General features: G+C 42.0%; 1 protein-coding gene across 1 annotated transcript in view; it reads right to left on the bottom strand.

Moving 5' to 3' along the window:
• Window positions 1-14,194, bottom strand: part of LOC123665840 (BTB/POZ domain-containing protein 7) — a gene marked incomplete at its 3' end in the record, with an annotated part of 50,649 nt that extends 36,455 nt beyond the window's left edge. Inside the window, exons 1-9 of the mRNA XM_045600073.1 lie at window positions 14,156-14,194; window positions 13,924-14,037; window positions 7,352-7,413; window positions 4,912-5,009; window positions 4,294-4,474; window positions 3,152-3,262; window positions 2,477-2,601; window positions 1,990-2,052; window positions 1,008-1,130 (exon numbers count right to left, since the gene is read on the bottom strand). Coding sequence (XP_045456029.1) covers window positions 1,008-1,130; window positions 1,990-2,052; window positions 2,477-2,601; window positions 3,152-3,262; window positions 4,294-4,474; window positions 4,912-5,009; window positions 7,352-7,413; window positions 13,924-14,037; window positions 14,156-14,194 — 916 coding nt within the window. The remainder of the gene's footprint in view (window positions 1-1,007; window positions 1,131-1,989; window positions 2,053-2,476; window positions 2,602-3,151; window positions 3,263-4,293; window positions 4,475-4,911; window positions 5,010-7,351; window positions 7,414-13,923; window positions 14,038-14,155) is intronic.
• Between the last annotated feature and the right edge of the window lie 238 nt (window positions 14,195-14,432).

The following is a 14,432-nucleotide window of genomic DNA, read 5'->3' as shown; positions in this document are numbered from 1 at the left end:
TGTGTGTATGTGTCCGTGCGTGCGTGTCGTACAGCGGCCACACTCACCGGAGTCGAGCAGGTAGCGCATGTCGCGGTGGAGCGCGTCCGGAGAGAACCCGAGCAGGTCCGCGAGCGTGCGTGTGTGTATGTGTCCGTGCGTGCGTGTCGTACAGCGGCCACACTCACCGGAGTCGAGCAGGTAGCGCATGTCGCGGTGGAGCGCGTCCGGAGAGAACCCGAGCAGGTCCGCGAGCGTGCGTGTGTGTATGTGTCCGTGCGTGCGTGTCGTACAGCGGCCACACTCACCGGAGTCGAGCAGGTAGCGCATGTCGCGGTGGAGCGCGTCCGGAGAGAACCCGAGCAGGTCCGCGAGCGTGCGTGTGTGTATGTGTCCGTGCGTGCGTGTCGTACAGCGGCCACACTCACCGGAGTCGAGCAGGTAGCGCATGTCGCGGTGGAGCGCGTCCGGAGAGAACCCGAGCAGGTCCGCGAGCGTGCGTGTGTGTATGTGTCCGTGCGTGCGTGTCGTACAGCGGCCACACTCACCGGAGTCGAGCAGGTAGCGCATGTCGCGGTGGAGCGCGTCCGGAGAGAACCCGAGCAGGTCCGCGAGCGTGCGTGTGTGTATGTGTCCGTGCGTGCGTGTCGTACAGCGGCCACACTCACCGGAGTCGAGCAGGTAGCGCATGTCGCGGTGGAGCGCGTCCGGAGAGAACCCGAGCAGGTCCGCGAGCGTGCGTGTGTGTATGTGTCCGTGCGTGCGTGTCGTACAGCGGCCACACTCACCGGAGTCGAGCAGGTAGCGCATGTCGCGGTGGAGCGCGTCCGGAGAGAACCCGAGCAGGTCCGCGAGCGTGCGTGTGTGTATGTGTCCGTGCGTGCGTGTCGTACAGCGGCCACACTCACCGGAGTCGAGCAGGTAGCGCATGTCGCGGTGGAGCGCGTCCGGAGAGAACCCGAGCAGGTCCGCGAGCGTGCGTGTGTGTATGTGTCCGTGCGTGCGTGTCGTACAGCGGCCACACTCACCGGAGTCGAGCAGGTAGCGCATGTCGCGGTGGAGCGCGTCCGGAGAGAACCCGAGCAGGTCCGCGAGGCGCCGCAGCCGCGCCGCGTCCACGCGCGGCCGGCCGCACGAACATCCGCGACGCACTGCGGACGGACCGACACATTACTTATCACACTAGCCCGTCGGCGGTTTGTAATGGCCTGCTTCGCGGGTGTAATATTTGTAATTATATACTATTTATACTAGCTGATCCAGCAAACGTTTTTTTGCCATATATATTATGAAAATTTTGGGTTGTATGTATTTTTTGATGCTAAATCATAATAAAATAAAAACAAAATAAATTATTAAAATATATTTTTAAAAAAATTTAGGGTTGGACTACCCTTAACATTTAGGGGGATGAAAAATAGATGTTGTTCGATTCTCAGACCTACCCAATATGCACACAAAATTTCGTGAGAATCGGTCAAGCCGTTTCGGAGGAGTTTAACTACAAACACCGCGACACGAGAATTTTATATATTAGATATGTAGTAGCTGACATAGCCACGCGTTGCTGTGGCTCAGTAATTATAATTTATTAAAATATATTCAAACGCGCCATCTATAATCTAGAAATAGAAATACGGCGCCATCTACCGAATATCTTTGCCATCTATTGGCATTTTGTAGAACTAACCAATAAATACAGACTTATATCGTATAATAAACATTTAATTTGCAATAACCAATGTTGAGATCAATAATTGAGATAAAACCAACCCCATCTCCCAAGTTGGACCAAATTACAGATGCTTACAAAATTTGATAAAAATTGGTTTGGTGGTTTGTCATGTGCGGGGAACCGTATGATCCAACCCGCAAACGCCAGCGCAACAGGCACAATCCATGACCGTTGCGCCAACGCGGCGTCGGAATAATGGTTATGAAGTAAACATGTGTTGACAGAAGACGACTTTGTTAGTGATCTTTGCCCATTAGTGCGATTGGAGTACTTACACGTTGAATTCTCAACGCTGATGATGTCCAGCTCTGCCTCCGAGTCAATACCCCTGTCCCATTCTGTAAATTAATAATTTTATATTAGTGAATGATTTCTATTTTCAAATTTTGGCATTACTTTTATTTGTATTGTTTTAACTGACTTCAAAATTAGCTGTGTTAAGTGAGTGCGGCAATGCAGCAGTGTGGCAATGTGGCTATGCGGAAGTGTGGAAGTGTGGAAGTGCGGCAGTGCGACTGTGTGGCAGTGTGGCAATGTGGCAGTGTGTAAATGTGTAAATGTGTAAGTGTGTAAGTGTGTAAGTGTGTCAGTGTGTCATTGTGTCAGTGTGTCAGTGTGTCAGTGTGGCAGTGTGGCAGTGTGGCAGTGTGGCAGTGTAGCAGTGCAGCAATGTAGCAGTGCGGCAATGTAGCAGTAGGGCAATGTAGCAGTGTGGCAGTGTGTCAGTGTGTCAGGGTGGCAGTTTGGCAGTGTGGTACTCACTGCTGCAGCGGTCGCAGCGCTGGCCGGCGCCGGCGGCGGGCCCGCCGTACAGCGCCAGCACGCACGCCTCCACCTCGTCGCGGGACAGCGCGCCGCCCACGCCCTCCAGGGGGATGCGGCACGAGCTGGGGGGAGGGGGGGGGGCACACGTTAGTGAACTATATATTTCATTAAAACCTAGATAGCCCGAGAGACGATGTGTTTTGCAAACAATTAAGTGCGTTAAATTAAAAGAAAAATCGTTACGTTTCCAACAGTTATATAATTAATCTGTTTTGTGGCTATGGCAGTAAAGAATATAGCCACGCCCTCTCTTCCCGTGGGTGTCGTAAGAGGCGACTAAGGGATAACACAGTTCCACTACCACCTTGGAACTTAAAAATTCGACTAATGGTGGAATAACCATCCAACCGCTGGCTTTCAAACACAGGCCAAAGACGGGCAGCAGCGTCTTCGGTGCGACAAACACAGCTCTGCGGTCACCAACCCGTCTGTCCAACGTGGTGACTATTGGCAAAACACATGAATTCACGCTACTATTGGCGTAAACTTGTGGAGGCCTATGTCTAGCAGTGGACTGTGATAGGCTGAAATGATGATGATGATGAATGATATAATTAATATGTGTGCGTGTGTAATTAATAAAAAAATAGTTCGAGTTGTGCAGCGACTCACTTAGGGTATCTCACGAGCAGGTCACGGAAGTAAGTACATCTAGCTGCCAATATTACGCGGTGCGCAGGTAGCGACCAGCCCGCGCCCACTACTTCCACGTCGCACCACCACCTGGAAAAACCAAAGTCGAGGAATTACTGGCTGAATTTAAGCGTTTCAAAATATGTAGAGCTGTTGAACCTATGGGTCCTGACAGAGGGTAGTAAGAGGGTGGAATTCAAGCCCTATAGTGGTGGTTCTTAACCAGTGATTTGATCCCTGGTGGTCTCTAGGAGCACCCGAATTATTGGGTCATTTGTTCTGCTCGGTTTTGTTTGCTTACTTACAATTATAAAGTTGGATAGTAAAGGATATCGTTGGTAAATTAATAAATAAGTAGGTAAATTTAACACCAAAACCTGTACCTGTCGCGCAGCAGGCGCGCCAGGTCGGCGTGCAGGCGCGGCGCCGGCTCGCGCGCCAGCTCGGCCTGCGTGGCGAGGTCGCGCAGACGTCTGTACGTGTGTGTGTGTATGTGTCGCCGGTACCTGTCGCGCAGCAGGCGCGCCAGGTCGGCGTGCAGGCGCGGCGCCGGCTCGCGCGCCAGCTCGGCCTGCGTGGCGAGGTCGCGCAGACGTCTGTACATGTGTGTGTGTATGTGTCGCCGGTACCTGTCGCGCAGCAGGCGCGCCAGGTCGGCGTGCAGGCGCGGCGCCGGCTCGCGCGCCAGCTCGGCCTGCGTGGCGAGGTCGCGCAGACGTCTGTACATGTGTGTGTGTATGTGTCGCCGGTACCTGTCGCGCAGCAGGCGCGCCAGGTCGGCGTGCAGGCGCGGCGCCGGCTCGCGCGCCAGCTCGGCCTGCGTGGCGAGGTCGCGCAGACGTCTGTACATGTGTGTGTGTATGTGTCGCCGGTACCTGTCGCGCAGCAGGCGCGCCAGGTCGGCGTGCAGGCGCGGCGCCGGCTCGCGCGCCAGCTCGGCCTGCGTGGCGAGGTCGCGCAGACGTCTGTACATGTGTGTGTGTATGTGTCGCCGGTACCTGTCGCGCAGCAGGCGCGCCAGGTCGGCGTGCAGGCGCGGCGCCGGCTCGCGCGCCAGCTCGGCCTGCGTGGCGAGGTCGCGCAGACGTCTGTACATGTGTGTGTGTATGTGTCGCCGGTACCTGTCGCGCAGCAGGCGCGCCAGGTCGGCGTGCAGGCGCGGCGCCGGCTCGCGCGCCAGCTCGGCCTGCGTGGCGAGGTCGCGCAGCGCGGCGCCCGCCTCCAGCTCCTCGCACAGCAGGAACACCTCCGCCAGGCGCCACGAGCTCACCACCGAGCGGATGAAGCGCGCGTGCTCGCAGCCTGCGCGCGTGCACACCCACGTGTCAAACTTACTAACGCAATTAGGGACCGTCACTATTACATCTTAAAAGCTATACCCCCCCCCCAGTCTTAAAATAACAATGATGTGCGAATTTCACACACTTCAGCCTATACAGTCCACTGCTGGACATAGACCTTCACAAGTTCGCGCCAAAAATGAAGTAAACTCATGTGTGCTAATGCGAATGTCACATTCCCTTGGAAACCCTAAACGCTCCCCTCCCCTCCCAACTTATCGTATCTCATCAAGCTAAGCCCCCCCCCCCTCCATATTTGCGAACGTATTTTATGGACGATTGCACTAACCTCGGTGCCAACTAGAACCTAATCTTTAATCTATAAGCCTACAATTTCGCACCAGTTTGCTTAGCCATATAACTAGAAATAAGCACTTCGATAAAATAACTGTGCGTCACCTCTGTCGGGCCGGGCGTCCCGAGGCCGACGCGCCGCGGCCGCGATGCGTCTCCTCAGCGTCCCGAGTCCCGCGCCGCCCGCCTTCTTCTTGCGCTCCCTACAAACAATATAGTTTTTTTTTGACTTACTGACCACCTGACTAACTGATTGACTGTCTGACTGCCTCACTGGCTGATTAACTGTTCAACTGATTGACTGACTAACTGTAGCCCGGTTCCTATATTCATAAAACGATTAATTTTGATCTAAGGATAGGAATCATACAAAGCGGGAATTAGCAATCAAGCGGGACCCCGATTGGCTTATTGATCTGCGGGATCCCGCACCCCCAGAACGCGGATCAATAGATCCCGCAGACAACTGGGAGTGTAAAAGTGAATATTTCGAAAATACTTCTAGCTGGAAATCTAATAACATGGAACATAATATGCTACTCACATGGTTACTGCTATAGAGAATCACTACATAGTATAAAACAAAGTCGCTTTCTCTGTCCCTATGTATGCTTAAATCTTTAAAACTACGCAACGGATTTTGATGCGGTTTTTTTAAATAGATAGAGTGATTGAAGAGGAAGGTATAATACACGCATAATATAGTAGAGGATTGAAGAGGAAGGTATAATACATGGATGATCTTTGTGATCTTTGTCCAATACATGGATATCTTAGATCTTTAAAACTAGGCAACGGATTTTGATGCGGTTTCCTTTAGTAAATAGAGTGATTCCAGAGGAAGGTTTATATGTATAATACAAGCATGATATAGTAGAGGAACACTGATAGTCTTTGCAACCGTGCGAAGCCGGGGCGGGTCGCTAGTATATATATAATATACAGTCAAATTGCAAACTTCCTCCTTTTTTGGAAGTCGGTTAAAAGATATGTCAAGATCTTGTTATCGAGATGAGTCAGATAATTAATCTTGAACATACATTACAAGTGCGTTCAACATTGTTTCAACGTGATTTTTCTGTTGATAGTTACAACGTTATACACTCGTATAGGCATGTTAGGATTCTGATATGACTATCTGACATGTTTTTATTTTTTTATTCAACTAGTTCGGTAAACAGGCGTACGGATCACCTGACGGTTAAGCGATTGCCGTAGCCTATAGACGACTGCTACACCAGAAGCATCTCAATCGCGTTGCCGACCCAATCCCCCCAGGAGCTCTCGTCACCTTACTCACCAACAGGAACACTACACTGCTTGAAAACAGTATTATTTATTTGACTAGCCCATTGGCGCAGTTTGTAGTGGCCCTGCTTTCTGTTTCACGGGTTGCGGGTTCGATTCCCGCCTGAGTCTGGGTGTAATATTTGTATTTTATATTTATATATGTATTATTTGTATGTATATTTATAAAAAAAATAGTTATAACAGTCGGCTGTTACCTGTAACGCAAGCATTAAGTTGCTTACCATAGGAACAGGCGACCGTGTGTGTATGTTATATGATATATGATATATGTATGTATATATATATATATATATAAAATATATATATATTTTTTATTTATTTATTTATTTAGCTGTAATCTTGGTTTCCTTGGAACTTTTCACTCGGTTTACCGATGATCGAAAGCTCATGCTTGTCTTGTGGTCCCATTTAAATCTAATCGAGATCTGATGACTAGTTTTTGAGTAATCTTCGATAAGGCATATTTACTTGACTATTTTTTCGTCTACCTATGTTGTATTACTTGTCGATGTAATTGAAGTCGGGTTTTTTTTTTTCGTTTGCAAGCAAACACAATTATTATATTTAAACAACCCTTTTCACACCGTTTCAGCTGAGAAATATTTGGATCAAATGAATCAAATTATACTAAAACATAGTTTATATATTATTTTTCAAAAGAGTAACTGCGGAGTTTCTTGCCGATTCTTCTCTGCAGAATCTACATTCCGAATCGGTGGTAGCTTCACTTTTACAAATATAATAATTTAATTTTAAAGTTTTAATTTGTAAAATGACGAATCGAAAGTGCTTTTGAAGCCTATTTCAATACAGTTGTTTTTGATTTTGATTTCCTTCTGAAGTTCGAGACACTTCCCCAGTCGGGCTGCTTCAGACTTTGAACATTTCCTGCCATACTACAATTAAGCTGAATTATTTTTTCATCTTATAAGTGTAAAATTAACTTTACTAATAACTAAGTCATTACTATTATGACTAGCCCGTTGGCGCAGTTTGTAGTGACCCTGCTTTCTGCTCCGAGGGTTGTGGGTTCGATTCCCACCCCGAGTCTTGTTGTAATATATATATTTATTTATATATGTATACATATATGTATTATTTATAAGTATGTTTATCGAAAAAAAAATGTACTTATACCAGTCGGCTGTTACCTATAACACAAGCATTAAGTTGTTTACTTTAGGAACAGACGACCGTGTGTGTATTGTGTAAAAAAAAATTAAAAAATAAATACCTTATCACATCCGCCATCGTCGGGGGCGACGCGGGTGCTCCGCCGTCACATGCGCCGCCTTCCTGAGGACACAGAACATCACCTTTTAAAACTTTAAAATACACCGATTTTAATTAAACTTTCGTATAGTCTATACGGAGTAAGTTTAACCGACTAATCAAAACAGTCAAAAGTTCCGAGGTAACATACATAATTAAAAAAAAGTACAGTCCATTTGAGAACTTCCTCCTTTTTTGCAAGTCGGTTAAGAAACAGTTTATTTCGTCAAGTGGGACTCGCGTTATATTGCTATCATCCGTACATCTAAAGTGTTGACGTCCAACATAATATTTATGTAATCGATTGTTTTTACTATAAAATAGTATTCAAATATAATTAATTGTGTTTGCTCGCAAACGAAAAAAAAAGCGACTTCAATAACATCGACAAGTACCACAACGTAGGTAGACGTAAAATAGTCGAGTAAATACGCGTTATCAATGATTACTCAAAAAGAGTCATCAGATCTTGTTCAAATAACAGGAAAACGGTTAAACGGGACCACAACAAAAGTATCAGCTTTCGATTAAAACATGAAACAATATGGATTTAGGCCGAAGTCGAATACTTTAGCAGCTACCATTGACTTAGTTAGTAATATAAAAAGTGCTATTGATAAAAAACAGGTGGCCGTAGGCATATTCATTGACATCAAAAAAGCATTTGACGCGGTGAGTCACCCACTCTTACTTATTAAAGCTTAGTTACCTTTTTAGTGACACTGCATATAATATTCTAAAGTCTTACTTAGATAATCGATATCAAATAGTCAAGATTGGCGACAGTAAAAGTACTATGGCTAAGATAACTCACGGTGTCCCACAAGGATCCATATTAGGACCATTATTATTCCTGATTTACATTAATAGCATTAGTGAACTCGACCTAACTGGGGATATAATATTATATGCAGATGACACATGCCTTTTCTACTATGGAGAAAATATAAATGAAATTATGGCAAAATCTCAAAAAGATCTTGATACCCTTGAAGAGTGGTTTAAATATAACCTTCTCACAATAAATACCAGCAAAACAGCATACATGATTTTCGCCGCTAAAAACAAAAATATTAATCAAAATTTAACGCTTAAAATAAATAATGACATTCTAAAAATATCCGAACAAGAAAAATATCTCGGGTTAATTTTAGACCACAAGCTAACATGGAAACCCCACATAATGAAAATACGTAAAAAACTAATTTCTTTACTTGGTTGCTTAAGAAATCTATCCAAATGCATACCAGAAAAACTACGAATTGTTATATACAATACCTTAGTTAAACCACATCTAGAGTATCTTACTGAGATATGGGGATGCGCAGCTAAGAGTAACTTACAACCTTTACAAAGAACACAAAATAAACTAATAAAAGTACTGTATAAAATGGATTTCTTGACACCTACAAAAGATGTTTACAAAATAACAAAGCTTCTTAATGTAAAACAGATATATACCTACAATACATGCATGTTAGTCAGAAAAATACTCAAAGGAACACTACAAACCCAGTTACGTTTTGATCTCAAAAATCCCAGTAAATATAGTAAACGCAGGAAAAATACCAATTTAATACAGTTACCCAGAACCAGGACAAATTACGGTAAATTAAATATAAAATATGATGGAGCTAGAATGTATAATAACTTACCCGAATGTATAACTAACGTAAAGTCCATGGCAAAATTTAAAGAATTGCTAAAAAATTACATTCTTAGTAACTTTGATTAAACGTAATATTAACTTGCCTATACAGGCTTTAAAAAATTAAAAAAAAAAAAAAATTAAAAAAAATAAAATAAAATAAATAAATAAAAAATACTAGAAAACACAAATTCATTAATAATATTATATCAAGCACGCATACATAAAAAATACACAAATACACGCTACATACGCACGCATGCACCAACAGACGACCGCACGCACCAATATACACACACACACACACACACACACACACACACACACACACGCGCGCGCACACACACACACACACACACACACACACACACACACCAAAACATATAGACACACGCACCGAATATTACTATACCGTTTCATATTATTTTTAATGTTTCTCATTTTAAGTGACTATATACTGAAATTGTATGTCTTATGAGAAAAATAAAGATTCTTTAAACCGAATCATCAAAATCGGTACAACCAGTGAAAAGTTATGCAGTATAATAGGTCGACGGAAAAATAGTCAAGTAAATACTCATTATTACATGTAACTCGAAAAGTACTTCTAAGATCTCAATTTAATTTAAATGATACCACATGACACGCGTCAGCTTACAATTAATACAAAAATCATTAAATCGATCCACCCAGTCAAAAGTTCTGTGGTAACAATAACATACACAATAATTGTGTTTGCTCGCAAACGAAAAAAAACCGACTTCAATTACATCGACGAGTAATACAACGTAGATCGACGAAAAAATACTCAAGTAACTGCGCGTTATCAAAGATTACTCAAAAAGTAGTTATCAGATCTCAATAAAGTTTATATGTGACCACATGACAAACATCAGCTTTCGATTAAATTAAAAATTATTAAAATCGGTACACCCAGTAAAAAGTTATTGTGGATTTTCGAGAGTTTCCCTCGATTTCTTTGGGATCCCATCATCAGATCCTGGTTTCCTTATCATGGTACTAAACTAAGGATATCTTCTTTCCAACAAAAAAGAATTATCAAAATCGGTACACCCAGTAAAAAGTTATTGCGGATTTTCAAGAGTTTCCCTCGATTTCTCTGGGATCCCACCATTAGATCCTGGTTTCCTTATCATGGTACTAAACTAGGGATATCTCCTTTCTAACAAAAAAAGAATTATCAAAATCGGTACATCCAGTAGAAAGTTATGCGGTATAATACAACGTACGTCGACGAAAAAAGCGTCAAGTAAAAACGCATTATTAGATATAGCTCGAAAAGTAGTTGTTAGATCTCAAATAAATTTAAATGGGACCAATTGGCACACACCACCTTTCGATGAAAAGAAAATTTGTCGAAATCGCTCCACCCAGTCAAAAGTTCTGATGTAACATACACAAAAAAAAAATACAGTCGAATTGAGAACCTCCTCCTTTTTTGGAAGTCGGTTAAAAAATGAAAATAAAAATACAATTTAATTGACAAGCTCCTCCTTTTTTGAAAGTCGGTTAAAAAGACTTTAAATGACATTTAATTTATACTTTGATTTGTTTCTGTAAAAGTATGTATTTTATACCACATTGATGCATTATTATAAAAACTATTGGTCGGCCAGAGGTCGAAATTCGACCATAATTAAAAGTTTAAATTAAAAAAGAACTAAAAAATAATGAAAACGAAGAACCTTCTTTAAAAAATTTCATTTTGACTATAGACATTGTGACATTGTGACAATCAACAAAATAGCATATAGGTAGGCGTGTGTGTGTGTCAAATACACGGTAGTGTGTGTAATGTTTTTTTTATTGATTTAATTTTTTTTTGCATAATTTAAAAAAAGAATTAGCATTCTGCAATCCTACTCTATATAAACTATATGTTTACGAAATTACGAATTATTATACAACTCCGTTCGCGCAATTTTCGTAGAAAGGGGTACAAAGTTTGCTTCACGTATTAATATATAGATATACATAGATAGAAGTTTAAGAGTCACGTATTAATATATAGATATACATAGATAGAAGTTTAAGAGTAAGCGCCTCTCGTTTTTTTCGTTCTGTGAGAGTAACGCACAACCTCCTCGAGGCCCCAGATTACAAAACAGTTACTACGTAATCGAGGCGTGCAAAATACCAACCGATTTGATGACCTCCTCCTCTTTGAAGACGGTTAAAAGCCGAGACGTTCTTTAATATATTTCAATCTCCTATAATCGACATCGGCACCTCAAAAAATAGGTACCACGCGAACTCAGTTTAGAGGACTGACGCTAGATGGCAGTAGATCCTTTACAGGACATTCTAAGCCCAGATTCAGTCTGTAACATCCCACTGCTGGGCATAGGCCTCTATCTCCATGTGGGAAAAGGATCGAAGCATAATCCACAACGCGACCCCAATGCGGGTTGTATATATTCCTTACTATGAGCAACGATCGCTATCAGGTGTATATGATAACAACCGGGACCGACAGCTTAACGTGCTCTCCGAGGTACGGTGGGAAGACCCACAGGGAAATACTTCTTTTTTATGTGTTTCACATTTTTTGACTTGCACGTTGGCGCAGTTCGTAGCGGCCCTGCTTTCTGTGGCGCGGGTTGCGGGTTCGATTCCCGCCTGAGTCTGGGTGTAATATTTGTATTTATATATTTATACTAGCGACCCGCTCCGGCTTCGCACGGGTATAAAATATAATTATAGCCTATGTCATTCACTGAAAAAATGATTAAAATCGATCCAGTACTTTTGATTTATTCATTACTGCCCGTGGCCCGCACGCGTTAACTTAAGAGTAAAAGCCGGTCGGAACCGCCGCAAACGCTACGTACCGCGATTTTTAAATCTGTAATATCTTCGAAAATATTCATTTAAATCATATGCTGTAAAGGGCCATATAGATCTATATTAAATAAAAAATATATTTAAGGTATTTTAATAGGATAAGGATTAATGCTGTATTGGTTAAAATCGCTTCGCTCGAAAATTAGCCATTATTTGTCGTAAAAAGTAAATGACAAAAAAATGTTATTGTGGGATATCCATAAGAGATAGGTATATGCCATCGCGGAGTTTTCTGTAGACCTTTTCAATGTGTACAATACTTAGTACATTATTTTGATAAATCTCGTAGGGTTCAGCCTGCGTTTGCAATTTAAGCGAAAAAAATAATATTTTTTACGACATAACATTAGAAAAATCAAAAATAACAGTATTTCTCCACTATTTAATGGATGTTATTATACATATAAACCTTCCTCTTGAATCAATCTATCTATTAAAAAGAACCGCATCAAAATCCGTCGCGTAGTTTTAAAGATTTAAGCGTACATACATGTGCAGGGACAGAGAAGGCGACTTTGTTTTATACTATGTAGTGATAAGTATTATTTCTATGTATATATATATATATATATATATATATGTGTGTGTATATATATATGTGTGTATATATATATGTATATATATATATATATATATATATATATATATATATATATATATATATATATATATATATATATATAGTTATAACAGTCGGCTGTTACCTGTAACACAAGCATGAAATCGCTTCTTACCATAGGAACAGACGACCGTGTATGTTATAAGATATTTATTTATTTACTAGTGACCCGCCCCGGCTTCGCACGGGTACAATGCTGATACTCAATATACTACAGAATGTCTTTATTTATAACAACAACATTCAAATATGCCTCGTTAGATTAAACGTTGTTACAGAATGCGTTGAAGAATAAAGGTTCACTGCTCGTTCCCCGTAGGTGATAGCGTGATAATATGTAGCCTATATGTTGACCCGACTTCTTAATAATATTCGTGCCAAAGAAGTAAATCAATGCGGTACTTTTTGAGTTTATCCCGGATATACATCCAGACAAACAGACAAAAATTCTAAAAACTATATTTTTGGCTTCGGTATCGAATGTAGATCACACCCCAAGTATTATTTTAAAAAAAAATATTCAATGTACAGTTTTGACTTTCCTCCCATTTTATTATATGTATAGGTTTATGTTATTGCCATTGCTATGACGATCATTAAACGTAATATCATCCGCGACTCGATTGATAATAGCAGTATCGCTTTAAAGCGATAAGGTCACCAATTGTACACAATTAAGACACATTTGTATGTACGTAATATATTCTACTTGCCCTTGGTGTACCTACGATAAACTATATGTAACTGGTAGGGGCAAGTTAAGGCGACGCTGTTTGATTTTAAGACGAATTAAAAAAAATAAGGAGGTGCTCAATTCAACAAAATATTTATATTTTTTTTTATAAAGCAGTTTTTTTTAGTGCCGAATATATTCCGCATATATATATATATATATATATATATATATATATATATATATATAGCACAAGCATAGCCCGTTCCGTTGCACGTTGAGCGACTTTAAACTAACATAGGACACATTGCTAGAAGACATAATGTACGCTTCAGCTTGTAATATCCCACTACTGGGCATAGGTCTCTTTCCCCATGTAGGAGAAGGATCAGAGCTTAATCCACCACGCTGCTCCAATGCGGGTTGGCGGATGTATTCCCTACTATGAGTAACAATCGCTATCAAGTGTACATGATAACAACCGGGACCGACGGCTTAACGTGCCCTCCGAGGCACGGTGGGGAGACCCACAAGGACTGCACAAACACCCAGACCACGGCAAACACCTGTATGGCCAATACAAATGTTTGTCATGTGCGGGGATCGAACCCACAACCGCCAGCGCAACAGACACAATCCATGACCGTAACCGTTACGCCAACGCGGCGAAATAAGTTGTCCTAATTATAATAAATTAATTAATATCTATGGATACGATTTGTTGGTTACCTGTGGGTGCGAGAGTGCGGCGCCCATGTCGGGGCGGCACGCGCGCAGGCAACAGAGCAGTCGGCTCATGGGGAGCCCGACATCACCGCGCCGAGCGCCCGACACGCGCCCGCCCTGTGGGATAAAGATACACTCATTTATTTGACGTGACGAGTTACTCATACACATTTTCGTATATAAATTACACATTAAGGAATTCTAAACAATTTTTAATATCATATCAAAAATCGACCAGTCCAGCGGTGATCGAATCGAATATAAAATCATCCATATCGAAAATTTCGATCGTGCGGGTACATCGTTCCGTAGCTTAATTGGCTAAATCACCGACACGGTCAGTCGGAGGTGCAGGTTCGATCCCCGCTGGAACGGTCGATTTTTGATATGATATTAAAAATTGTTTGATTACATGTACCTACGTTTTTATATGATATTAAAAATTGTTTAATTACATGTACGTTGTAAAATAATAAAAAAATATATAATACAAGTTTTAACGTATCAAGATA

Source organism: Melitaea cinxia, chromosome 25, assembly GCF_905220565.1.
Source record: "Melitaea cinxia chromosome 25, ilMelCinx1.1, whole genome shotgun sequence".
Lineage (NCBI taxonomy): Eukaryota > Metazoa > Arthropoda > Insecta > Lepidoptera > Nymphalidae > Melitaea > Melitaea cinxia.
The sequence above is the reverse complement of the archived record's forward strand: the minus strand, read 5'-3'. Positions and strand labels throughout refer to the sequence as shown.